Below are 27552 nucleotides of genomic sequence, written 5' to 3'. Positions count from 1 at the left end.
ACACAGTCCCTGTCACACTCCACCCCCCCACCCCCTTTGAAAAGCACGTTGCAGCCACTTGCATGCTGGGAGAGCTGCCCATAAGGCACCGCTCCCAATGCCGCTGCAAGTGCCGCAAAAGTGGCCACGCCCAGGGCGCTTGGAGCTGTCAGTGTGGACAGACTGCGGCGCGTTCCCTGCGGCGCTCTCCGAGGGCTGGTTTAACTCAAAGCGCTCTACGTCTGCAAGTGTAGCCAAGCCCTCAGACACACTGATGACGCGCTGGGCGGCTTTAAGCAAACATATAAACTGTGAACCAGATTCTTTTAAACACTAAAAACAAGTGGGACAATTATTGGGGAGGGGGGCGGGGGGTCTGTAAATATTTCCCTGGATCAAGCCTCCTTTAGCAGCTCAGAAACATCGTATACAGGAGGGGAGAGGGGCCCTGTCCAGGCTCTGCGATGCACTGGGCCTTTAACGACACCGCCCGGGGAAATGGGAGCTGAGATCCTGTCAAAAGGGGGAGGAAAAGCCCCTCTGCCCCCGCCTCCCCTGATTTTTGCAACCACGGCAGCTGGCTCACTCCATCGGGGGGGGGGGCGCTTTTACTCCTCTGCCCCCACCCACCATTCCTGGGTTACCCCCTCTGCCCTGTCCGGTACGGCCTGTACCCCGGATCTCACTCCCATCTGTCGTCCCCGCCCCCCGTCCCCGTCCCCGTCTGGCTGCCCCAGCCCGGCTCCGCACACGCTGGCGGCAGCTTTCCCGGGCCCGGGGCAGGGAATCGCAGCCGGCTCCGCGGGGAGCAGCCCGGGGGTGCCGGGGGGGGCGGGTCTCTCTTACCTTCCCTCCGAGCGGGGCCCCCCGGGGCAGGGGCCGGGCCGGGCTGGGGGCTCTGCCCTGGGAGAGGCTCCCGGGGAGCAGCGGGCAGGGCCCGGCTGGAGGTTCCCCTCTCCCGGCTGCAGCCCGGGCTCCGGGCTCCGGGCTCCGGGCTCCCAGCACCAGCCGCCGGGGCGCGGGGATCTCGCCGGGAGCCAGAGTCCCCGCAGCGGCTGCGAGTCACTTCCTGGGCCGGGCTGAGCCCCGCGATCCTCCCCCCAGAGCCGCCCCCCAGCCGCTCCTGGGTCCTAGCGATCAACCCACTGCGCTGCAGCCCCCCTGCCCCACAACCTGCCTCTTGCGGGCCCCACCTCCCCTGGGCTCGAGCAGCTTCTCCCCACATTAACGGGGCATCGTGCATAGAAGCCACCCTGCTAGTGACTGGACAGAAGGGATCCATCCAGACCCCAGGGAGGGGGGAGAAGGGGCGTTTCTAATGGAAATTGGGGATTGTTCCAGAGGGTCCCCAATATCCTCAAGCACGAGGGGGTGAGAGGTCCTGGTCCTAGAGAGGCTGCCCAGAGCCCTAGCAGCAGGAGACACATTTCCCGGGGACGCTGACTCTGTGTGACACCTCACCCTAGACATAGGAATGTCGTTTTTCCAGTGCTTAATTTGTGCCAGGGCTTCCCAGGGGTGGGCCCCAGACAGCACCTCTGGGCCTGGCCGTTCATAGCCCCCGTATCTCTGGGCCTGGCAGTTCATAGCCCCCGCCAGTGGTGCGGGAACACTTTGGATACTGGGGGTGCTGAAGGTCAGTGCCTTTATCCCTGTCCCTTTATCCCCCACCCTTCCGAGCCGGCAGCAGGGACCCGGGGGTGGGGGGCCAGCAGCTGGGCCCTGGAGGGCCAGCAGATGGGGCGCAGGGTGCCGGCAGCGGAGCCCTGGCTAAAGCCCTAGGGTGCTGCAGCACCCCCCTGTACCACTAGTTCCCACGCTTATGGGCCCAGCACCTCTGGGCTGGGCAGTTCAAAGCCCCGGCACCTCTGGGCTTGCTGCATCAATTATAAATGTAAAAAAAAAAAAAAAATCCCCCTGGGAGTTTCTGCCATAGGACTTGGAAGGGTGAAGAGAATGTATTTACATCTCAGGTAAACAGACCCCTCAAGCTATAGAGAGAGGGTGTGACCCCCATCCGTTGCACCAGAGGGGGCAGGAACTAAACATTTTGCATTTTAGCAGACAGACAGCTCTGGCGGGGGAGAAAGAAGCAGGACCCTGCCCTGAAAACAGAGGGCCTGTCGCCTGGCTCACAGCTCGAAATAGACTTTTGTCTGAAGGTCACCCTCAGAAGAATCCTTTTCAAAGGTTCATTGGATTCTGGAAGAGATCAATCCAGCCACTGTGTTTAAATGGAACTGTTCAGTGACTCTGGGGAAAAGTAACAAACTGTTGCACATTGAGTCCTTAAAGGGAGAACAACCTTAACATTCCTCTGACTGTTCCAGGACAGGGCTGGACTTTACAGAACACCCCTTCCTGGGAACCTTCGGGGCTGGGCAGAGTCGGGGCTCTGAAACCTGGAAAGTGGGGAGGATCTCAGACCCCAGCCCCGGCATCTGCTCTACTAATTTTATCCGTACAGCCCGAGCCCCTCTCCCCGCCCTCCTCCCCAACCAGAGTCAGCTGACCCCCACTCTGAGACTTGTTGGAGTGTCTTCTTTTGCTTGTGTTTTTGTTTTGTTTTATTTTTGCAGTGTAGATAGACATACCCTGAATGAGGCAGGGTCCTGTGTTAATGAGCGCTGCAGTGTGTGATCCTGTCATTAAAGATCATATAATAATGCACAGACACAAGGGGGCTGAATTAACAAGGCCCAGACATCCTTGATTCTGGCCCTGCCTCAGAGCGCTCGACTTTGCACCGTTCAGAACATCCTTTTACTGGAATATTTTGAGGGTAAAGTGGATAGAAATCCCCTCCAGTTTTCCTGCTCTACCATAGAATTATTGAATAGGAACATATTACATCCTCCAATCTTGCCCCTTTTCTCTCCAATAGTCAAATATTGCGGTACACATTTTCCCTTTTATTCACTTACTCAATTTTACTGCACTCCACTCAGATGTTGATCACTCTCTCTGTTGAAGGATTACTAATATAATCTCTGCATAAAGGTCACTTATTTTTCCTTTAAATACCCACTTGATACAAAACCTTTCTGATTTTTGCTTTTTCCTGTCAACTTAGCCAATTTGTGTAAATCTTCTCAGATTTTTCCTCATTATCAAATGCTGCTATAAATTCTCCTCGACCTTCACAGATTATTTCTCTCTGGAATTACTGAATAATACCAAATTCCCTCAGTTTGGGAGGAAATTGACTGTGCTGAGTCATTCTCACAGCAGGGGGTTGGGGTTTAAACCTGACAAGGATCAACTTTCCCAGCAACATTTGAAAATGGAGATGTTTCCTCCCTGTTCGAGGAGCTGTGGTGTTGATATGGGGATGTCTCATTCCCAGCGGTGGGTAAGACGTTAACAAATCCCTCGTTCGGCGCTCCAGCATTAAACAGAGAAGTGGGGTTTGGCTGCAGTTAGCACGGCATCCTCTCATGGTAAAAACAAGCTGGATAGAATCTGTTGCCATAGGGGGGAAATCCCTGCTTCACAGTCTTTTAGCTGCCTTAAGGATGGTACTAACTGTGCTTTTGAGGGGAAAAGAGAATAAATGAGGTGAGACAGGTTGGAGCTGTGGCTGGAGTCCAATCCTGCTCCCTATGAGACAAAAGAAAACAACGACCCACAAAAGGGGAGAGAAAAGCTCAGCAAAGAGAAATCGCAGCCTCTGGTGCCGGGGCTCAGCCTCCCTTGCAGCCTCACTGCAGGAGAAAGCTGGGCACGGCCTGCCGGCTGATCAGCCCCTCTGAGACGTGGCAAACTTCTCTCCGCATTGGGCTGGCTAAGGTATTGCTTGGAGCTGCCTCTCTGGTCACAGGCTACCGGCACTGGTGCAAAATGTGGCGCTGTTTTGGGGGGCTGAGCCGGACGTGCAGGAGAGAGAAGGCAAAAGGAGAGGGAGAGAGCAGAAGAAATGGGGGCGGGAGGGATGATGCATGTGAGATTTCAGCGATAACATTCCCTCCCATCTCCACAATCTTTCAGCCTCTAGCCCCAGCGATTGCAATGGGACTGGGGTAGAATTAGGCCGGTGGTGAGGTAATTAGGCTGCTGTGCGGCCGTGCAGCAGGCTATTTAGCGCCGCGCAGGGAACCCACCGGGACTCGGGGACCTGCCGCGGCCGGGAGAGGGGCGCCCCTCCCACGGCCCCATCCTACTCCGGACCCCAACCGGCCATTGCCAGGGCCGCCACCCAGCTCCAAGTATGCTGTGGTCCGGACCTGCTGCATCTGGCGTGCACCTACTCCATCCTGGCCCGGCCCTACCCCAGCCGCAGCGGCCTGGCCCGGCCCCAAACCTGAACCCGGGCGGCCCAGCCCAGAGCCAGCCGGAGCCGCGGTGCCATAGCGCGGCCCGGACACAGCTGCGGCAGCCCGGCCTGAACCGAGCTGTGGTGGCGTGGCCTAGCCAAGCCCGAACCCAGGCAGCCTGGCCTGGAGCCAGCCGTGCTGGCCTGGCCCGGACCCAGCCGCAGTTGGGGCACCCCTCCCTGAATCTAGCCCTGGCCCAGACCTGCAGGGATATTGATAGTTGTCCTTGTTCAAAGAAAAAAAATAAGTTGACAAGGGGTAAAAAAGGTTAAAATTTAATTGAAAAGGAGTGTTCTTGCAAATCAACATTTGTTTCATGAAGCCCTTAATAAATCTGAGCTATGTCCTGGCAGACTAATCTAACAGCCAAGTATGTGACCAAACAGCCTTCGGGAACTGAGAAAAAGCCACCACACAGTGTGGGCGATAAAACATTTTCACATTCTTAATGTGAAATCCCAGAGAAGCTGGAGACTCAAAATCCAGAAAATGAGTGAACCCATTTTCTTCTAAAGGGGCGAGACCTGCTTTACTTCTCGCATCATTATTTCGTTGTGTTACTTACAAAAGTTTTAGCATCATCATAATAAACCAAAAACTCACAAACCAGCTTCCCATCTACAAATTATCTGGACTAGCCTAGACAAACACTGAAAGCAATTTTACCAAGAGATGCAAACAGGGCTATGAGATCAGAAAGGTCAAAATGTGCCTTCAGATTCATTTGGATTCCCTTCTGGTTTCTGACACTTCCTTCTCCAGCCCTCAGGGCTCTGACATGGGATCACAGACATCAAACCTGTGATTCCTAAGCCTGGAGAGCCAGGGACATGGTGGTAAGTGACAATTTGGGAGCTGGAGGGGTAGAATGGGGACAGGATAAAACTCTCCATTGCTGGGACAGAGGCTGCTGTGTCGAGTGTGGAGGGTGACGGTGCTGGGGGAAAGAGGGAATCCCTCGGACTCACCCCATCGCCCTGAAACTGCAGAGGCTAAAAGACCACATTTTACTGTCCTGGTTCCCACTTTTTTAGCATCTGTTTAATTCTGGGCCATAAGGGAGAAAATGTACACACACTAAATGCTTTTCAGCACGGCCTCGAGTAATGTGAGACTATCTGGGAATGAGACAATCCAGTCCCAAAAGGCGGAACTCAGGGACTAACAATCACTCTGATCATGGAGGGGATTAGGATAAGATGCTCAGGGTGAGTTTGTCACACTCTAGGAGTGGTTCACAACTAGGAGTGCCAACCTCCAGGCAGCCTGGCAGAAAACCAGGCAGACATCTCAAGCTGGTGGGACATACTCTAATTAGATTTCACCAGGCCAGTGACATATGTGAACTCCTGGATCACTATCCCTGTCTTACCCTAGACTCACCGACAGTACTCTTTGACTCTCCAGTCTGTCTTGCCACCCAGACAAACTGGACTTTGTGATAAAAGGTCACTTAAACCAAAAATCACATCACATCACGTTGCTCCCAGTCCCAGGAGACCAGTCACTTACCCCAGAGTAATTGGTACCCTAGATCTTACACCAACATCAACGCTGGCAGCCAATTCTGTAGTAAACCAACTGAAGGTTCATTAGCTAAGGAAAGGAAGTGAGAGCTACTGAGAGGATAAAGCAGGTAAAATGTACGCACAGGTGAGTCAGTTTGTAATTCCAAAGGGTGGCAGTGATATAATAAACTGACAGTTTCCCCAAAGTCTTTTCGGGGTACTCAGATTGTCTCTGGGGAGCTCCGTTTTCTATCCAGGACACTTCCCTGGAAGAGTCCAAACAGTCCAGAGGTAAAGGATCTTTCCTTGAATCCATGCTTACGGCTTCTTCTCACACAAAAAAAGGCTGACAGGGTCACTACCCACACAGGTTTTTCCTCTGATGACAGAGAGTGAGGAAGGCATTTTGATTCTTTGACCGCCGATCCTCACACACAACGACCACTTGCTTTGAAATTAGCTCTTTTCTGTTCAAGTTCTTCATTTGCATTCCACGAGGCTTCTTCCTCGTTTCATGCGTTATTTCGTTACAGGTTTAAGAAGATCTGAGATAAAAGGATCAGGTCCTAAGAATTTTTCAAGAGATTTTTGCAGCCTCTCGTGAGCAGGCAGTCCTTGGGTGAACAATAGGCTTTTGAAGTAAGCTACTATTTCCTAAACGTCACAGGTAATTAATTACAAGGATTAACGTTAGGTAATTATCCATAAAGCAGTTCACAGACAGTTAACCACAAACTTTAAAGAGACATACAGAAAATGACATTATTACACTCAAGTTTCATCTAAATGTTAATATTTCCTGTTGATCTCTGACTTAACAGAATACAGCCCTAGACAGGAACCGTTTGTTTACATTGTTGACCTCCAACAAGATAAAGGTAAACACAGATTACTACACTTACCATCTTCTTCCAGATCGTTGACAATAAAAGTTTACATTTCAAACTTCTAGTCTATCTAACGTGGAATGGCCCTAATTACCATTTCCACACTTTTCGAACATGTCTCCAAAAGTTGAGTCTGAGTCAATTATCCTGCAAGTTTCTTAACCCTTTCTGGCCGTGTGTCACAGAAGTTTAGATCCTGTGTGGATTCTCCCATGTTTAATGAGGTGTGATCTCTGTGTGAAACTTTTCCCACAGTCCAAGCACTTATGGGGTCTCTCTCCTGTGTGGATTGCCTGATGTCTAACAAGAGCTGATCTGTTTGTGAAACTTTTCCCACAATCCAAGCAATTATGGGGTCTCTCTCCTGTGTGGATCCTCTGATGTGTTATAAGATATGATCTCTGTGTGAAACTTTTCCCACAGTCTAAGCACTTATGGGGTCTCTCTCCTGTGTGGATTGCCTGATGTTTAATAAGGTCTGACCTCCATATGAAACTCTTTCCACAGTCCAAGCACTTATGGGGTCTCTCTCCTGTATGGACTGCCTGATGTTTAACAAGGTCTGACCTCCATACAAAACTTTTTAAACAGTCTAAGCATTTATGAGGGCTCTCTCCTGTGTGAATTGCCTGATGTGTAACAAGGGCTGATGTATTTCTGAAACTTTTCCCACAGTCAAAGCACTTATGGGGTCTGTATCCTGTGTGGATTACCTGATGTTTAACAAGGTCTGACCTCTGTATGAAACTTTTCCCACAGTCCAAGCACTTATGGGGTCTGTATCCTGTGTGGATTGCCTGATGTTTAACAAGGTCTGACCTCCGTATGAAACTTTTCCCACAGTCCAAGCATTTGTAGGGTCTCTCTCCTGTGTGGATTGCCTGATGTTTAATAAGGTCTGACCGCCGTATGAAACTTTTCCCACAGTCCAAGCACTTATGGGGTCTCTCTCCTGTGTGGAATGCTTGATGTTTAACAAGGTCTGACCTCCATATGAAACTTTTTCCACAGTCTAAGCACTTATGGGATCTCTCTCCTGTGTGGATTGCCTGATGCTTAAAAAGGGCTGATCTGTCTCTGAAACTTTTGGCACAGTCTAAGCACTTAAGGGGTCTCTCTCCTGTATGGACTGCCTGATGTTTAACAAGGTCTGACCTCTGAATGAAACTTTTCTCACAGTCCAAGCACTTATGGGGTCTCTCTCCTGTGTGGATTGCCAGATGTTTAACAAGGTCTGACCTACGTATAAAGCTTTTCTCACAGTCCAAGCACTTATGCGGTCTCTCTCCTGTGTGGATTGCCTGATGTTTAACAAGGTCTGACCTCCATATGAAACTTTTTCCACAGTCCAAGCACTTATGGGGTCTCTCTCCTGTGTGGATTGCTTGATGTTGAACAAGGGCTGATCTCCATGTGAAACTTTTCTCACAGTGCAAGCACTTATGGGATCTCTCTCCTGTGTGGATTGCCTGATGTTTAACAAGGTCTGACCTCTGTATGAAACTTTTCCCACAGTCTAAGCATTTATGGGGTCTCTCCCATGTTTGGCTTATCTGATGTGTAACTTGTGCTGACTTGAAATTGAAACATTTCCAGCACACAAGGGATTGATAGGGTTTCTCTCCTGTGTGGCTTCTCCACTGGTTATTGAGGTCTGAGCCATTACTGAAGCTTTCTCCACAGTCCAAGCATGGAAGGGGTTTCTGTCCAGTATGGATTGTCTGATGTGTCACAAGGTGTGATCTCAGAATGAATCCTTTCCCACATTCGAGGCACTGATAGGGTTTTTCTTCCTTGGGATTTGTCTGCTGGACTGTGGGATCCTTGTCTCCTCCCCAACATTTAATGGATTCATCCACTTTCTCCTTTGGGTGGTTTCCCAGCAGCCTCTCTGACGCGTGCCAATATCCCCAGGCTTCTCCCTTTTCCAAGCACTGGGAAAAATTCCCTTCAGCTCTTCCCACAAATGTCCCCTGTGGTTCCATTTCCCCAGGAACGTGCTCATGATGATTCCCCTCCTCCTCCTCACTCCCTCGTTCATCACCTGCTGGGAGAGAGACAATCCAGACAGGAGTCATTGTGCCGGGGAGAAAGAGGAATAGCACCGAGGGAAAACCCAACACGCTAATGCTGCAAAGACAGAGCAATTGGATTCTGCCTCCAAATCCCCCCCAAACACTCAGAGGGAAAGTGGGAAGGAAACTCGTGTAGCTAACAGGACGGGTGGAGAGCTGTGAGCGATATCTGCTGACTCCAGCCCTGCTCTGGGTGAGGTAAGGAAGAACTCAGGGCTTTTACTCACACCACATTTTTGGGATTCTCAACATTTTCCTTCATTAGCCAGATGGTTTCTATGTCAGTCCTCACCTGGGCGGGCGCCTCTTGAGATCTCTCTTTCCTCCGAGGCCTGGAGATCGGGCACCCACGGCTCTTCCCCTCGTTCCAGCTGGGCGATCAGCTCAGGTTTGGGCATGGGAAACCCTGCGCAGGGGGTGAAATCAGACCAGATCAGGGTGCATGGAGGGTTGAGAGAGTGTCTGTCATAAAGGGCATTCCATGTCCCGGTGCTGTGCTGGGAGAATCTGGAATCCAAGGGGACGGGAACATGTCACTGAGCCCCCTTGGGGGAGAGAGACATCTGGGGAGAACTGTTACGCCCTCACTAGCAGTTCCCAGGATCTGTGCACTTTGGGGGCTTTGCTGATGCACACACAGCTCTGGAGTTAAACCCCTGCCTATTTCTAAACCTCCCTATGGCTGGAGTAATTCTCTGTGCGACTGAGAAACAATACAGATTGGAGAATACACGGCTTCTCCCTCTTGAAAGCTGGAGGGATGGGGATGGTTTTGCACGTCCATTAGGTCTGACACCCTTATCCCACTGGTGAGGGTTTGGAGATGCAGGTCTCTCTCACACGGCAGCTGTGGATTATAGAACCCATTCCCCTTCAATCTAACTGACCAGGGAAGAACCTGACCAGATTCAGCAATGGAGGCCCTACATTTTCTAACTGAGGGGACGGGAATCCCTTACCCAGCGAGGTCACCGTCTCGTAGATCTCTTGCATGACGTCCCTGTAGAGGGCTCTCTGACCAGCATCCAGCAGAGCCCCCTGCCCCTGGGTGAAATACACAGCCACCTCCTTGAAGGTCACCAGCATCTGAAACAAGAGTCCCCCACTCAGCACCTGCTGCCCCAGCCACAATCACACTAGTCACGGGAAAGGAAGAAAGAAAAAACAGAATCACCTCGGAAGCTCTGGGAGGACCAGAGTAGCAGAATTCCTCCCCCACCCTGCTCAGAGCAGCCCGGAGGCTTCAGGGGGTGGGGAGAAGGTGAGAGCTGCTTGTCCCTCAACAGAAGATGGAGCAGGGCAGGGTCTTCTCATTTCCCACACACCTGCCAGCCACAGGCTGATATGGGAAGCAGAGCTCTGAGCCGGGGACAGGGACAGGATTCCCGACAGCTTCCCTTCATATTTCACAGCAGCCCCTGGCTAGTCAGTTCAGGCTCCAGCACTGGGAGTCTGGAAAATGTACCCAGCCCTGCCCAAGGGGGTTGTGTCCTGTTTGAGAAATAGGGGAATGTCCCGCCGCGCCCCCCCCCTCCAACTGTCAATGGGCTTGCTCAGAAAATCAGCAGGTACATCTCACCCTGTCCCCTCCCTGCTTCACCCTGTGTCTTTCCTGCCCCTCCCCCTCTACAACACCCCCCTGCAGCTCCCTGAAAATCCCCTACCTGAGCTGGCTCCATCACAACCATTTCCATTCCCTGTACCCTGGAAGACGGGACGATCTGCAGCGAAATCTGGACGTGATTCCTCAGCCTGTCAGGGCGAGAGGGGTGATGGGGGGAGGTTACAGAAGAGACTTGAGTCCATTTCACACCCCGATTTCCCCCAGGCTCCCTTCCTGCAGACACATGCTCTGGACTCTGCCATGCTGCCAGGTCAGGCCCCTCCCAGCAGAACTAAACTCACCGGGGACACTTTTAAACCCTCCCAGTAAGAGCATCCCGGCATCAAATGCTAGAAAAAGAGGAAATCGAAAGAACCACTTTGGGGGCTCCCCATGACATTATCGTGTAACCCCCTCTAAAGCTACCCCCCTTCTCTCCAGATAGTGAGGTGTTCAGCAGAGTCAGCAACTGGCTTTTCTTCTCTCAGCTCCTCCCCTTCTTCCCAGGAGAGTCACTCTGCCCTGGGGGTGCAGGGAATGGATCCAGACAGGTCTTGGACCTGGCAAACTCCCTCCCCACTTCTTGCTCCTGCTGCCCCTTCCAGTCTCTCCTTTCTCCCTTTTTATCGTCTTCCCTCCCCCTGGGAGAACTTCTGACTGCCCCATTGTCTTGAGCCTTTGCTCTCATTAGGCAGATCAGCCACTGCTAACAGGGGTTTGAACCTGGCTGTGTCCATGGGCACAGCAGCTCTGGGACTTGCAGACACACAGGGAGCCCCCTTCCCACGTAGGCCAAACTCACCAGCAGGTCCCTGAAAGGGGCCCTTTGTGCAGAGTCACTTTTCTGCCCGGCCCCAGCCCTGTCCCCCGGGTCTCTCCATCACTTGCAGGCTCCAGCTGAGGAGCTGGTGACCGAAGAGCCAGGGGATGCCCCAGGGACTGGTTCCAGCCACTGGAAAAAGTCCCCACCTAGGCTGGGCACAGAGGGGCTTTAACAGACATCTCTCCTCTGCTGGGTATGAAGCAGCATCTCAATCTAGAGTCCCCGGTTGAACCAGGGAGCTCAACTCCACAGCGCTGATAACATGAGCAGCAAGAGACGCACACACCAGCCTCCTCCTCGTCCTGAGCAATAACCGGAGCCCTTTGGTGGCAGCAGATAAGGATGAGTCTCTCTGGTCTGCCCCTGCAGCCCCCAGGGACAGGCAGGCAGAGGCTGATCTTTTTCACGAGGAGGGTGGTGAAGCACTGGAACGGGTTACCTAAGGAGGTGGTGGAATCTCCATCCTTAGAGGTTTTTAAGGTCAGGCTTGACAGAGCCCTGGCTGAGACGATTTAGTTCGAGATTTGTCCTGCTTTGAGGAGCGGGTTGGACTAGATACCTCCTGAGGTTCCTTCCAACCCTGAGATTCTATGATCTCATTGGCCCATCCACGCTCACCTCCTGCCAGAGCTAGCAGTGACTCGGGTCTGACAATGGGTCTGGCTGAGATCTGAATCCTGCATGGAAATCAGACCAGGGCCTCGAGCAGCCCCAAACACTCAGGAGACAGACCCCAATATCATGAGTGTGTCTTTTTTATTTTTAAATCAAATCATAAATTGGAAGCAGGGTGTGCGGGGAGGGGAGGAGGCGGCCTGTGGATATTTTCCTTGTTGCTTCTGATTCCTGAGGGGACAGTCTCCTCACCTCACATGCTTGTTTGACCAGTTCCAGGAAAAAAATTGCCCATGGCTGCTGGGTGGGGAAGTCCTTCACCCTCTCCTACCCCATAGGGTGGGGAAGCTGCCCTTGTATCTCTCCCCACCCCTCTGCCTTCTCCCTCCCCCAGCCAGTCTGCACTTGCTCTCACCTTCTCCCTCCAGCCTCCCCTCCCCACATCCCCCCTTTCCCTCACAGTGCCCCCCCAATCACATCTTCCCTCATTCCCCTCAGCCCCATAATTCTCCTCCTACAGCCTGACTCCCCTGCATTACTCATTCTCCCTGCCCCCACATCCTGCCCCCTGCATTCCTATTAGCCATCTCCTGTAACCTAATGCATCCCTGTTCCCCACTCCTGCACCTCTTTAGCCTTCTCCTCCTGGAGCCCGGGTGTAAACGGGAGGCACGGCTGCCTGGGGGGCGGGAGTAAAGGTCTCTCTTACCTTCCCTCCAAGCGGTACCCTCCCTGGGAGCAGGGGCTGAAGCCTGGGAAGGGGGGCCCTGACTAGGCTGGGGTTACTGCAGTGGGAGAGGCTCCTGGGGAGCAGCAGGAATGTTCCTGCCTTACAATATAAACCTCTCCTGTCTGCAGCCAGGGATTTTGCCAGGAATGGGGATTCTGCACAGCAGTGACCAGTTACTGCAGTAAGTGCCATTCACTTCCCGCTGCTGGGAATGAGGGAGCCCAATGATTACTCCCACATCACTCCAGCTCCTTTTGGGCCCTAGCCATAAACCCATTAAACTGAAACCTCCCTGCCCCAGACCCTGCTCCTCAGAGCTCCCTTGTCTCCTGACCACAGCACTATGGGGGCAGCATCCATAAAAGCCAAGTCAACGGGAGAAAAGAAAGGAGAGAATCTGATCCCAGGAAGGGGGGAGAAGGCGCATGTCTGTGGAAACCCCTGATTGTTCCAGAGAGTCCCCAGTATCAACCAGGATTCAGGGGTGAAGGGGTCCTGGTCCGAAAGAGGCTGTCCAGACACTGACTCTGTGTTTGATTCGCTATGGGAAGAGATTGGATCAGGCAGCAGTTTAGCAGAGACGGTCTCTGGCCTTCACACGAGGCTCGCTGGCCAGCGGCTGCTCCTGGGGGAGTTTTGCACTATTGCACGCGTGCATAATGACTCAGCCATGCATATGTTTAATTTTGGGGGAAGAAAAAGCTCTCACTCCGATCTTTTCCCCCACTCCGTGGGGCTGCCCCAGCACGGCCCGGGCTGGCTCCCCCCGCCCCCAACGGGACCTGGCGGCCGCTTGCCTAGGCCCGGGGCAGGGAATCGCAGCCAGCTCCGCGGGGAGCAGCCCGGGGGTGACCGGGGGCGGGTCTCTCTTACCTTCCCTCCGAGCGGGGCCCCCCGGGGCAGGGGCCGGGCCGGGAAGGGGCCCTGGCCGGGCTGGGGGCTCTGCCCTGGGAGAGGCTCCCGGGGAGCAGCGGGCAGGGCCCGGCTGGAGGTTCCCCTCTCCCGGCTGCAGCCCGGGCTCCGGGCTCCCAGCACCAGCCGCCGGGGCGCGGGGATCTCGCCGGGAGCCAGAGTCCCCGCAGCGGCTGCGAGTCACTTCCTGCGGCCGGGCCCGAGCCCCGCGATCCTCCCCCCAGAGCCGCCCCCCAGCCGCTCCTGGGTCCTAGCGATCAACCCACCGCGCTGCAGCATCCCTGTGCCCGGCTCCTGTTACACTCACAGGCTCCAAGGTCAGAAGGGCCCCTCATGAGCATCGAGCCCAGGGGTTCTCACGGCCACATTTTTGGTGGCCTCAGAGTGCGGCCAGCAGCTCTGGCTGGTGGCCGCTCTGACACTTTTCCCTAAAACACTTAATTAACTTTAGGAAAAACCATGAGATGTGCACATAGGTAGGGGGCTGTAACATGTCTGTACCCGGACACAAGTGTCCACGGTAACAGTGTTGAGGTCAATGGGGGATGATCCCGCAAGCGGCTCCCCATCCCTGCTGTTGCTGGCAGAGGCGCAGCCAGGGGGTTCTGCAGGCTGCCTCCGTTCCCCCTCCCCGTGGCTCTGAGACCTGCAGATGGAGCAAGAGCGGGGACATGCCGCTGCTTCCAGGAGCTGCTTGAGGGAAGTGCTGCACAGAGCCTGAATATGCCTCCCGCGGCACACACTCCTGCCCCAGCCCTGATCCCCCTCCCGCCCTCCAAACTCCTTGGTCCTAGCCCGCAGCACCCTCCAACATCCCAAACCCCTCATCCCCAGCCCGACCCCAGAGCCTGCACCTGCAACTGGATCGCTTACCCCCGCCCCCAGGACCCAGCCTTGATCCCCTTACCATCCTCCGAACCCCTTGGTCCCAGCCTCAAACCCCCTCCTGTACCCCAAATCCCTCATCCCCAACTCCACACCACAGCCTGCACCCCCAGCCAGAGCCTTCACCCCCCCACACATCACATCCAGCCCAGAGCTCCAACCCTGAACCCCTCAATTCTGGCCCCACCCCAGAACCTGCACCCACAGCCCAGAGCCCGAACCCCCTCCCACACCCAACCCCCTGCCTCAGCCTGGAGCCCCCTCCAATGTCCATCACTAAGTCTGGTAATTTTGTTAAGTTTCCATTGTGCAACATGGTGGTGCTGACCCCTACAGAGAGCTAAGCGGGGGAATGGTCCCTCTATTGTGGGGAATTTTCCTGGCTTATACACCCCACCCCAGTGGAATTGAATAGCAGAAGGATCTGAGTCCTCGCTCCCACTCCCTTCATCCAGAGGCCTGCCTGACCCCAAGGACTCCCCTTCCACTCTAGTCCCCATAACCCTGACAAGGCTGGGCTAAGGATTCCTGAGGGGCTCGACCCCCAATCTTGTTGTGATCACTGAAGACAGGGGTGACAGTGTCCCCACTGCGGGGTACTCTCTTCGCTCTGGACTCTTCCCTGACACCTTCACTGACCATTGCACAGAGTTCAGAACAAATTAATTAAACAGCAAGTAATTTAAAAAAAAGGAAAAAAATGGGAAAGGTGAAAGGAAAACATGTCACCCCGCTCTGTGGGCATGGGGGGAACCACAACCAGCGTCTCTGAGATGTAAGGGCAGTTCCAAGTCTGCTCCTCACATGTCTCAGGCCTCCTGCCCAGGCCCTGGCTGTGCTGCAGGGATGCTGCGGGTCAGACACGTGCACTGACGGTGGCCACGTGCTTTCAGGCTCTAGGTGGCAGGACCCTTCTTCCCAGCGTCAGCCTCCTCCTGTTGGGGTTAGGCTTCCCCTCCAAGTCTGGCCTACGAGGCCCCTTGGCTGGGGGCATCTCCCTACGCTGGGCCCTCTGCCCAGGGTCCCCCTCGCTCTCTCCAGCTGCTCACCGCACCCGGCTCCAGACTGGCCCAGCCCCAGCCCCAGCCCCCCTCTGCCTCAGCACTGCTGCTGCTCTGGCTCCAGCCCCACTCAGGCTGCTGCTCTCCCCTTAGCTCTGCCCTTCTCTGGCAGGCAGCTCCAGCTCACACAGAGAACGGGCTCCTGACTCCCTCATTGGCCTGCCTGCCCTGTCAACGAGGTTGACCTAGAGCATTAGCCTCTCCCCATCGGCCCTGGGGACTACTCTCAGGGCCTTGATTTCTCATTGGTCCTTCCCTTAGCTTTTGGTACTGGGAGGGAGCCAACCAAAACCCCCCCATTAAGTTTCAGTAAGGGGCCAACAGTCCCCTTACCCAGATACACACCCAAATCATTGTAATTTATTTACTGCTAGCTAGTAAGTCTGCTGCTGTGAAAAGTGATATTTGTTTGTTTGTTAATATTTTTCACAGCCTCTCAGCTAGCTATATGGGTTCCCAATTTGGTAATTTAAAAAACCCAGACACTCCAGCAGGAGTGCTGGAACCTCCCCGCCCCATCTCTTCCCCTGAGGCCCCACACCTGCCTCGCCTCTTCCCCCGGAGGCTCCTCCCCCATCCACTCATTTTACACCCTCCCTATCCAGGTCAGGAGGGACTTGCCTGTGGAGCCGGGGCTGGGAGCTGCAGCCGCCCAATGCAGGTAGGAGGCAGCCCCGGCTGAGTGGGGCTGGTGTGGGTGATGACCCAGTGCCTCCCCACCTGCAGTAACTCGACTTTGGGTGGCCAGTCAGTAGATCTGACCGGACAATGTCAGGTTCCCTTTTTAACTGGACTTTCTGCTCAAAAACCGGGCAATTGGCCACCCTATCATCAGCACCCAATGTGCAATAAGTGCTGGGTACATGTCAGGGACAACTTCTGCTTTCTTATGGTGGGGGAAGTAACCATGGGACAGTCGGGTTAGACTCAGTTCTGACCAGCAGGGAGGAATTTGTTGGTCTAGATGAAATTACTATAAGGTGGGTGCACAACTGGTTGAAAGACTGTACTCAGAGTAGTTATTAATGGTCTGGTGTCAACCTGGTAGGGGAGTGATGGAGGGGGAGCCCCAGGTGGCTTTCCCACACTCCCAGCAGGGAACGGGGAGTTGAAAAGCTGCAGGTGCCTTCCCCCACTCTTTACGGAAAACAGGGAGTGGTGGGCAGGCAGCCCACTAAGAGCCTGTGGGGCAGCTAGGCCCCTGGGAGGGAGCCATAGGCGCCAACTCCATGGGTGCTCTGGGACTGGAGAGCCACAGGGAAAAAATTATCAAGTGCTCCGCACCCACCAGCAGCCAAGCTCCCTGCTCCTCGCCTCCTTCTCCCCACCCCCAGTGCCCCACATCCCAGCTCCGCCCCCTCCCAGCGCTCCCTGCCGCCTTACAGCTCTTTGGTGGCGCTTAGAACTTTACAGGAGGGACCAGCTAGGACCACTTCCCTCAATTCAGTGATGCTCCTATTGTCTTTCAAGCGAACTTGCTACTGTGAGTAGAGATGAGGAAGGGGATGTGGCCAGAGGCTTTTCCCCCCCTTCTTATACTCACAGCCTTTCTAGTGGAAAAGTCTTTGCTGGGTCATGGCGTCAGGCAACTCCATGGCATATGTGAGCTCCAAAAGCGTCCTTTGGATGAATTGTAAATTTCTTTGTTTACCCCCTTCTTCCTCTTGGTGGACAGACAGATAAGAGTTTTCTAACACAGATGGTCAGATCTTTCTCGTCTCTGAGGAGTTAGTCTGTGGGCGTTCCCCAGAACGACGACATATTTCAGCAACAAATAGGGTTACCATATGTCCGGGTTTTCCCGCAGAGCCTCTTTTTTGAACCTGCTTTCTCTGTCCAAGCGGGATTTTCCTATAACAGCAAATGTCCAGGGGTTCTGCAGAGCAGATGGGCTGCAGCTCAGGAATGGCACTGATTGGTCAGCTTCCCAACTGGTCTAGTTCCTGGCATCCACAGCTGATTGGTCCATTCCCCTACATCTGCAGCCGATTGATTGCTGCCGGATCCCTCCCACCCAGGCCCCAGCCCTGGGCAGGTGGTCCCACAGGTAGGTGCTGACGGACGGCTGTCGCTGCGTTCTGGGCTTGTGTCAATGCCCTGCCACTGTGACAGTGACCGACACTGCCCTCACCTCGTGAATACCCCCACCACACCCCCTCCAGCACCCAGAACTCTACCCCCCCCCCAGGCTCCCACCCCTCATCAGTGTCCTCTTTTTGGGCACCTGGAATATGGTCACCCTAGTAACAAACATACAGTAAAATCTCACCATTCTACATGCACTGGTGGTACATACATTTCGATGGCATAATATTCAGCTGATCGTGAGTTTTCCAGTGATCCCTCACCAGGCACTCTTTGTACACTATATATCATAACCATAGGCAAGTGGTGAACATGGGGCACAAGGGGTTAGTCACAAGAGGGATCAGTGTGGCAAAGAGAATCTTTGTCATCACAACTCAGGACACTGGGATACAGGGGGAGGGGGTGATCAGCTGGGCTGTCAGGTTCCTCATTTCCCTCTGGCCTCGGTGATGGGGGTCGGCCTGACTTAAAGGCTGCCCAGGCCTGTTGACATCCCCGGCTCCTTTCTTGCCTGAGCCCAACCTCGGCATCTCAGCAATAAGGAGGCACAGCCCCCTCGTGTCATTCATGGTCCTTTAGATTTCAGGGACAGCTTCACACGACACTCACAGGCCAAGTCTAGTCGCTCTCTGGCTCTAATGCAGTGAATTCCCAGTTCTCAGCCTCAGCCGTCTGGCTTTGAGGAGCAAACCCAGCAGTTTCCCAGCTCTGTTTCCCCTCGTTTTTCCCCCTCCAAACTGTATCTCACATCACTGCAGGGATCAGGCAGTAACTTCATTCCTCTGTCTCCCGCACTGTGAATCTAGCTTGCACCATCAGTGGTTGTTTTGAGAGATACTGATCACTGTCATTGTTCAAACCACACACAAAAATCTCATGACAAAGGGTCAGATAAAGATTAAAATAACAAAATCTAAAAAAGGCCTATTCTGGCAAATGGTCATTTGTCTCGTGAAGTCCTCAATATATCTGAGCTACATCCTGTCAAACTAAATATTAACGTATGTGACCAAACAGCCTTCACGAAGAGAGAAAAACCCACAATCCAGGGTGGGCTATAACACACTTTCATGTTCATAAAGTGAAATCTCAGAGAATCCTTTAAGACACAAAATCAGGAAAATAAATGTACCCAGTTTCTTCTGTAGTGGCTAAACCAGCTTCACTCCTCGCCTCCGTATTTGGTTGTATTAGTTGCAAAAGTTTTAGCATCATTATACTAAAAGAAAGAGAAAGAAAGACAAATCTTCCCATCTACAAATGATCTGGACTAGCTTAGAAAAAGCTGGGAACTAATTTCACCCATAGGTGTAAACAGGGCTATAGGATCTGAAAGGCCAAACTGTGCTTTAGGTTCAATGGGATTTCCCCACCCACTCGTAGGTCTATGACCCTTTCTTCTCCAGCCCTCTGGAGTCTGACTTAGGATCATAGACATCAAAACTGTGATTCCTAAGCTTGGAGAGCCAGGGATATGGTGGTAAGTGACACCGTGAGAGACAGAGGGGTAGAATGAGGAGAAGATAAAACTGACAGGTTGGATCACAGAACCCCCCTTGGGAACTGCCAACTGATGTGCCAAGACAACTTCGGCCCCTGCTTTCCCTGCCAGCTTGGGACTCCAGCACCCTGTCTTGTGGAGCCAGACATGCCAGTCTGCTCCAGCACAGACCCAGGGTCTGCTCCAACACAGACCCACATGTCCCAAAGCTGCAGACTTAACTGAAAGCAGCGTAAGAAGTGTTCCTGTCTTTAACACTCAGATGCCCAACTCCCAATGGGGTCCAAACCCCAAATAAATCCGTTTTACCCTGTATAAAGCTTTTACCCTGTATAAAGCTTATACAGGGTAAACTCATAAATTGTTCGCCCTCTATAACACTGATACATATGCACAGCTGTTTGCCCCTCCCCCCAGGTATTAATACATACTCCGGGTTAATTAATAAGTAAAAAGTGATTTTATTAACTACAGAAAGTAGGATTTAAGTGGTTCCAAGTAGTAACAGACAGAACAAAGTGAATTACCAGGCAAAATAAAATAGAACACGCAAGTCTATGTCTAACACAGTAATAAAACTGAATACAGATAAAATCTCACCCTCTGAGATGTTTCAATAAGTTTCTTTCACAGACTGGATGCCTTCCTAGTCTGGGCACAACCCTTTCCCCTGGTCCAGCCCTTGTGCCAGCTCAGGTGGTAGCTAGGGGATTTCTCATGATGGCCGCCCCCTTTGTTCTGTTCCACCCTCTTCTATATCTTTTGCATAAGGTGGGAATCCTTTGTCCCTCTGGGTTCCCACCCCTCCTCAATGGAAAAGCACCAGGTTAAAGATGGATTCCAGTTCAGGTGACATAATCACATGTCACTGTAAGACTTCATTACCCACTTGCCAGCACACACATATACAGGGAGACTTCCAAGTAAAACAGAGCCATCTACAGTCAATTGTCCTGGTTAATGGGGGCCATTAAGATTCCAAACCACCATTAATGGCCCCCACTTTGCATAACTACAATAGGACCTCAGAGTTATATTTCATATGTCTAGTTTCAGATACAAGAGTGATACATTTATACAAATAGGATGACCACACTCAGTAGATTATAAACTTTGTAATGATACCTTACAAGAGACCTTTTGCATGAAGCATATTCCAGTTACATTATATTCACACTCATAAGCATATTTTTAAAAAATCACATAGAGTGCAACATCACACTGTCCATTGCTGGGACAGAGGCTGCTATGTGGAGAGTGGAGGGGGATGGTGCTGGGGGAACAAGGGAATCCCTCAGACTCACCCCATCGCCCTGAAATAGCACAGAAGCTAAAACACCACATTTTACTGTCCCTGCTCCCACTTTTTTAGCATCTAGTTAATTCTGGTGCATAAGGCAGAAAATGTACAAACACTAAATGCTTTTCAGCAGGGCCTGGAGTAATGTGAGACTATCTGGGAATGAGAAAATCCAGCCCCACAGGGGGAACTCAGGGACTAATGATCACTCTGCGAATGGGAGGGGGTCAGAACACATAAGTAAGGGTACGATTTTGTTATGGATTTGCAGAAGTCACAGAATCTGTGACTTCCAGAGACCTCTGTGACTTCAGTCCATGGTGGCTTGGAGCTGCGGGGTTCCCCTGCTGCGTGCAGTAGCAAAGAGCTGCCCCCTGGAGCTCTAAGCTGCTGCAGGCCGTGGGAGTACCCCGCAGCACCCAGCTGCCAGGAGTGGCCACCAGATCTATGAGTCACTGCGGGGGGCAAGGCCCCCCCACAGTTCCCAACTTCCCTGGGCTGCAGGGGCCCCAGAGCTCTGAAACACGGGAGTCAGGAGGCCCATGCAGCTGCAACCAGGGCCCCCACATCTGCCTGGCTGCCATGGGACCCCAGAGTCCCAGGAGCAATGGGTGCTGCAGACTTCTTCCTCCCCATTTTGTCACGGATATTATTAGTAAATGTCACAGATAGGTCACGGGCTTCTGTGAATATTTCTTTATTGCCCGTCACCTGTCTGTGACTTTTAGTAAAAATATCCATGACAAAATCTCAGCCTTACACATAAGATGCTCAGGGTGAGGTTACACTAGAAAATCTGGTGGAGGGTCACAGAGATGCTCTGGCTAATCCCAACCACATTTCCTAGCATAGATAAATGCTCGGAAGCAGAGGTGGGATCTCTCGGCCTTCCCCAAATGGCTCTGTGGGAATCAGCCCCTCCCAGTGGTGCTGTCTGAATGCAGCGGGGGCAGGGAGATGGGGCAGAATGGGAGAGCGAGGAGAGGCAGCACCTCTCTACCCCTGTGCTCTTCCTCGCCTCTTATCCCATGATCCCCAAACGCTCGGTGATCCAGCACCCAGCTCCCCCTGCTTCCCAGCTCCACCAGCCCCAACCATTCAATCCCCAGTTCCCTCCCCAAAACCCATCCTCCTGGTCCCTCAATATTTGATCCCCAGAGCCTAGCGCCCTGGGGGATTTGGGGAGGGGAGGAGTTACTAACCCCCAGGGACTCTCCCCCTGCAGGGAACAGGTCCAGGTAAGTCGGGGAGCCCAGCCCAGGGGCTGGTGGAAGATGGGGGGTGGGGACAGGGGTCTAAAATGAAGGTGGGGCCTGGCCCAAGTGTCCTTCTCTTCATTTCTATGTCAGGGGGATCCCGGCTGGGAGAGGAAGGGAGGGGGGGAACTTCAGCCAGGCAGAGGGAGCATCTGCAGGAGTTTCTCTCTCTTCTTCCCCCACCTCTGGCCCATCAGCTCAGCAGCCAGGGCTGTAGCAGGGAGGAGGTGCTGATCGGGGCCTCTCCTCTGCCTGGGGTTTGCTTAGACCAGGCAGAGCCAGAGGGTCACTGACCAGCTGCTGCTCAGCTGCTGCTGTATCCTCACCCCAGCGATGGGTAGCTGGGTCCTTGGGAGCCAAATGCCCCTGTGTGTGGGAATGAGGAAATGGGTTTGTCACCATGGCCAGCCCTTGTCAGGGCACTCAGAGAATTTCCCTGCTGTGAGGAGGAGTCTCTGATGTCAGCTCCACTTGGAGCATTTTTCACACTGAGAACATCTCAGAGGTTTCTCCCTGTGCGGATTTGTGGATCCCTGATACTCCTGGAGCACCAAATGAAGCTTTCCCCACATTGAAGGTCTCTCTGTTGTGTTGATCACTGATGTGTGAAGTCGAATTGAATCTTTTCCTGCAGACAAGCTATTTCTAGGGTCTCTCACCTTTGTGGATTTTCTGATGTTTGGTGAGCTCTGAGCTCTTATTGAAGCTTTCCCCACAGTCAAGGCATTTATAACGTCTCTCTCCTGTGTGGATTCTCCCATGTTGAGTAAGGTTTGAGCGCTGACTGAAAGTTTTCCCACAGTCCAGGCATTTATGGGGTTTCTCTCCTGTGTGAGTTTTGTGATGTGTATTAAGGGTTGATTTTAAACTGAAACTTTTCCCACACTCAAGGCATTTATAGGGTTTTTCTCCTGTGTGGATTCTCTCATGTTTAGTAAGGGATGAACTTTCCATAAAACTTTTCCCACACTCAGGGCATCCATAGGGTCTCTCTCCTGTGTGAACTCTCTGGTGTATAGTAAGATGTGAATTCTGAATAAAACTTTTCCCACACTGAAGGCATTTAAAGGGTCTCTCTCCTGTGTGGATTGCTTGATGTCTAGTAAGTTTTGAGTTATGAATAAAACTTTTCCCACAGTGGAGGCATTTATAGGGTTTGTCACCTGTGTGGATTCTCTGATGCTTAATAAGGACTGAGTGCTGAATGAAACTTTTCTCACACTCAAGGCATTTATAGGGTCTTTCTCCTGTGTGGATTCTCCCATGCTTAGTAAGGGATGAACTTTCCATAAAACTTTTCCCACACTCAAGGCATTTGTAGGGTCTTTCTCCCATGTGGATTTGCCCATGTTTAATAAGGGATGAACTTTCCATAAAACTTTTCCCACACTCAAGGCATCTGAAGGGTCTCTCCCCTGTGTGGATTTTCCCATGCTGAGTAAGGTGTGAGCGTTGACTGAAAGTTTTCCCACAGTCAAGGCATTTATGGGGTCTTTCTCCTGTGTGGATTCTCCCATGTTTAATAAGGGATGAACTTTCCATAAAACTTTTCCCACACTCAAGGCATCCATAGGGTCTCTCCCCTGTGTGGATTCTCCCATGTTGAGTAAGGTGTGAGCGCTGACTGAAAGTTTTCCCACAGTCAAGGCATTTATATGGTCTCTCTCCTGTGTGGATCCTCCTATGTTTCATAAGGGATGAACTTTCCATAAAACTTTTCCCACACTCCAGGCATTTATAAGGTCTCTCTCCTGTGTGGGTTCTCTGATGTGTAGTAAGCTTTGAGTTATGAATAAAAGTTTTCCCACACTCCAGGCATTTATAAGGTCTCTCTCCTGTGTGGGTTCTTTGATGTGTAGTAAGATGTGACTTCTGAATAAAACTTTTCCCACACTCAAGGCATCCATAGGGTCTCTCTCCTGTGTGGGTTCTCTGATGTTTAGTAAGCTTTGAGTTATGAATAAAATTTTTCCCACACTGCAGGCATTTAAAAGGTCTCTCTCCTGTGTGGGTTCTCTGATGTGTAGTAAGCTTTGAGTTATGGATATAAGTTTTCCCACACTTCAGGCATTTAAAGGGTCTCTCTCCTGTGTGGGTTCTCTGGTGTATAGTAAGTTGTGACTTCTGAATGAAATTTTTCCCACACACCAAGCATTTATGGGGTCTTTCTCCTGTGTGGATTGCCTGATGTCTAGTAAGTTTTGTTCTGTCAGCAAAACTTTTCCCACAGTCAAGGCATTTATACGGTTTGTCACCAGTGTGGATTCTCTGATGCTTAATAAGGACTGAGTGATGAATGAAATTTTTCCCACACTCAAAGCATTTATATGGTCTCTCTCCTGTGTGGATTCTCCTATGTTTAATAAGGTATGAGCTCTGACCAAAAGTTTTCCCACAGACCAAGCATTTATATGGTTTCTCTCTGGTGTGGGTTCTCTCATGTTTAATAAGGTTCCATCGTGCATAGAAAACTCTCTCACACTGAAGGCATTTATAGTGTCTCTCTCTTGTCTTCAGACATGGATGTCTAATAAAGTTTGAGTGATGAATGAAACTTTTCCCACACTTAAGGCATTTATATGGTCTCTCTCCCGTGTGGATTTTCCTATGTTCAATAAGGTGTGAGTGCTGACGGAAAGTTTTCCCACAGTCCAAGCATTTATGGGGTTTCTCTCCTGTGTGAGTTTTCTGATGTGTATTAAGGGTTGATTTCAAATTGAAACTTTTCCCACATGCAAGGCATTCATAAGGTCTTTCTCCTGTGTGGATTCTCTGATGTGCAGTGAGGTGTGAACTTTCAATAAAACCTTTCCCACACTCGAGGCATTTATAGGGTCTTTCTCCAGTGTGGATTCTCTGATGTGCAGTAAGGTTTGAACTCTGACTAAAACTTTTCCCACATTCAAGGCACTTATATGGTCTCTCTCCTGTGTGCAGTCTTTGGTGTACAATAAGACATGGTTTCTTACTGAAGCTTTTCCCACAGACTAAGCATTTATAGGGCTTCTCTCCTGTGTGGGATCTGTGGTGTGCCATAAGCGGTGATCTCTGGCTAAATCTTTTTCCGCACTCCAGGCATTTATAGGGTTTCTGTCCTATGTGCAGTCTCTGGTGCATAATCAAGTTTGACTTCTCACTGAAGCTTTCCCCACAGTCTAGGCATTTATAGGACTTCTCTCCTGTGTGGGTTCTCCAATGTTTAATAAGGCTTGCACTGAAACGGAAACTTTTCCCACAGTCAAGGCATTTGTAAGGTTTCTCTTCACTGTGACTTTTCTGCTGGACTGTGGTTTCCTTGGGATCCTTGCATCCTCCGCCACGGTCAATGGATTCATCAAGTTTCTTCCTGGGATAGTTTCCCAGCTGCATCGGTGATCTGTGTCGATCTCCCCAGGCATTTCCCTGTTCCAAGCACTGGGAAAAATTCCCTTCAGCTCTTCTCAAAACTATCTCCTGCGATTCCACTTTCCCAGAACCTTCCTCCTGCTGATTCTGCTCCTTGTTCTCACTCACTGTCCTATCACCTGCTGGGAGAGAGAGAACCCAGACAGGAGTCACTGCCTGTGCCGGGAGAAAGGACAGAAAGGGGAATAGCAAAGAGGGAAAACACAACACAGTGACTGTTGGGGAGATGGAGACACTGGATTCTGCCTCCACATCCCACCCAAACACTCCCAGGGAAGGAAAGTCAGGGAGGAAATTCCTGACAGCTAACAGGATGGGTGGGAAGCTGTGACTTGATATTTGCCTTCATGATACGAAACCTGTAACTGTAGCCCTCACCTGGGTGAGAAGGGGCAGAACTGCGGGCTCTCGCTCACAGCACATTTTGGGAGTCCCAGCTTTTTCCTTCACTCTCAAGATGGTTCTGTCTCAGGTTTCCTGACTCCTCACCTGTGCGGGTGTCTTTCGGGCTCTCCCTTTCATTACTGTCCTGGAGATCCGGGACCCACGGCTCTTCCCCTTGTTCCAGCCGGGCGATCAGGTCAGGTTTGGGAATGGAGAATCCTGCACAGGGGGTGAAAACAGGCAAGATCAGGGAGCATGGAGCATTGGTAGAGAATCTGTCACAAGGAACATTCCCTGAGTTTTAGCTGACCCTACATGGGACTATGGTAACTCTGACGCTTTCTGAGCAGCAGATATCTGGGGGAGGGGTGTTGTCATGCCCTCACTAGGAGTTCTCAGGGTAGATGAGCTCTGGGGGACTTTCTGGTACACGCAGCTCTGGTGTTAAACTCCTGCCTATTTCCAAACCAGCACATCGGTGCTGGATCTAGCGGTGCTGGGGGAGCTGCCAGACCCCCAGCTTGAAGTGGTTTCCATTCTATCCAGGGTTTACAGTTTGGTTCAATGGCTCTCAGCCCCCCACTGTACAGATTGTCCCAGCACCCCTGAGCCTGCAGCACCGAAAGCCCTCCCCATGGATGGAGCTCGTCCCGAGAGGACTGGTGAATGATGTGTGAAGGAGAAATAACACAGGCAGGGCAATCCCCTGCTTCTGGCCCCTTGAAAGCTGGAGAGATGGGGATGAATTAGCCTGTCCATTAGGTTTCTGCCTCCCCTGTTCCTTGAAGGGGGCATGGAGAGGAGCGTATCTTTCACAGTGGAGCTGTGGACTCTACCAGGGGTTCTCAACCTTCTTCTCTCTGAGGCCCCCCCGACATGGTATAAAAACGCCACGGCCCACCTCTGCCACACCAACTGTTTGTCTGCCTATAAAAGCCAGCACCAGCATTCGGGGGTAGGGAGCAGGGCAAATACCCGGGGTCCCACGCCCCATGGGGCCCCACAAAGCTAAATTGCTCAGGCTTTAGCTCCAGCCCTATGCAGTGGGGCTCCCAATTTGTGCCCTGGGCCCCACAAATCTAACGCTGGCCCTGCATGGCGGCCCCCCTGAAACCTGGTCGAGGCCCCACAGGGGCCCCTGGTTGAGAAGCACTTCACTTTGAGACCCATTCCTTCCTAATCCAACTGAGCAGAGTCAGACACGCAGACCCTACAGCTTATAATAGCTGAGGACACAGGAATCCCTTACCCAGCGAGGTCACCGTCTGGTAATTCTCCTGCATGACGTCCCTGTAGAGGGCTCTCTGAGCGGGGTCCAGCAGAGCCCCCTGCCCCTGGGTGAAATACACAGCCACCTCCTCGAAGGTCACCGGCATCTGGAACAACAAGAGTCCCCCGCTCAGCACCTGCTGCCCCAGCCACAATCCCACTAGCCATGGGGCTGGAGACCCAGAAAAGCAGAATCCCCCCCCCCCCAGACACACACCCTGCTCAGAGCAGCCAGGAGGCTTCAGGGGGTGGGAGAAGGTGAGAGCTCCTTGTCCCCCCCAGCACACGGAGCGGGGCAGGGTCTTCTCATTTCCCACCCGCCTGCCAGCCACAGGCTGAGACGGGAAGCAGAGCTCCGAGCCGGAGCAGGGGACAGGGACAGGAATCCCGACAGCTTCCCTTCGTATTTCACAGCAGCCTCTGGCCAGTGGGGTCAGGCTCCAGCACTGGGAGTCTGGTCCGTTTTCCCAGCCCTGCTCGGGGGGGGGGTGTTTCCTGCTTCAGAAAAGGGGGAATCCCCCCCCCAGCCGTGCCAATGGGCCTGTTCTGCAGGCGCGGGCTGGTTCCCCCCACCCCGCGCACACCGGGGGCTGCGGCAGCTTTCCCGGGCCCGGGGCAGGGAATCGCAGCCAACTCCGTGGGGAGCAGCCCGGGGGTGCCGGGGGGGGCGGGTCTCTCTTACCTTCCCTCCGAGCGGGGCCCCCGGGGCAGGGGCCGGGCCGGGAAGGGGCCCTGGCCGGGCTGGGGGCTCTGCCCTGGGAGAGGCTCCCGGGGAGCAGCGGGCAGAGCCCGGCTGGAGGTTCCCCTCTCCCGGCTGCAGCCCGGGCTCCGGGCTCCCAGCACCAGCCGCCGGGGCGCGGGGATCTCGCCGGGAGCCAGAGTCCCCGCAGCGGCGGCGAGTCACTTCCTGGGCCGGGCTGAGCCCCGCGATCCTCCCCCCAGAGCCGCCCCCCAGCCG

At 52.8% G+C, this 27552-nt stretch overlaps 2 protein-coding genes across 5 annotated transcripts in view; both read right to left on the bottom strand.

Annotated features, from left to right (window-relative positions):
• The window catches only part of LOC140898037 (uncharacterized), a 26516-nt gene extending 13026 nt beyond the window's left edge, over nt 1-13490 (bottom strand). For 3 of the 4 annotated variants that reach the window (XM_073311445.1, XM_073311447.1, XM_073311446.1), the window contains exon 1: nt 826-1048. The gene's annotated coding sequence lies outside the window, so the exon portion shown is untranslated. Of the gene's footprint in view, nt 1-825; nt 1049-13406 lie in introns of those variants that run through there. The other variant, XM_073311448.1, reaches the window with a different exon arrangement.
• LOC140898072 (uncharacterized) lies at nt 4552-27552 on the bottom strand. The gene is made up of 5 exons (XM_073311531.1): nt 27277-27552; nt 26575-26701; nt 25431-25544; nt 22196-25063; nt 4552-8143 (listed from the first exon to the last, which is right to left on the bottom strand). Exons 2-5 carry the CDS (start codon nt 26699-26701, stop codon nt 6867-6869), a joined length of 4386 nt encoding a protein of 1461 aa, XP_073167632.1. The 5' UTR covers nt 27277-27552; the 3' UTR covers nt 4552-6866.

The sequence above is a fragment of the Lepidochelys kempii genome, chromosome 14, assembly GCF_965140265.1.
Source record: "Lepidochelys kempii isolate rLepKem1 chromosome 14, rLepKem1.hap2, whole genome shotgun sequence".
Taxonomy (NCBI): domain Eukaryota; kingdom Metazoa; phylum Chordata; order Testudines; family Cheloniidae; genus Lepidochelys; species Lepidochelys kempii.
The sequence above is the reverse complement of the archived record's forward strand: the minus strand, read 5'-3'. Positions and strand labels throughout refer to the sequence as shown.

What these genes read in the sequence shown, in the direction of transcription:
- LOC140898072 (XM_073311531.1), bottom strand. Translation starts at nt 26,701, where the DNA reads ATGCCGGTGACCTTCGAGGAGGTGGCTGTGTATTTCACCCAGGGGCAG. An exon ending in CCAGACGGTGACCTCGCTGG is followed by an intron (nt 25,545 to 26,574) that starts GTAAGGGATTCC and finishes CCCCCTGTGCAG; the next exon opens with GATTCTCCATTCCCAAACCT. An exon ending in CCCGAAAGACACCCGCACAG is followed by an intron (nt 25,064 to 25,430) that starts GTGAGGAGTCAG and finishes TCTCTCTCCCAG; the next exon opens with CAGGTGATAGGACAGTGAGT.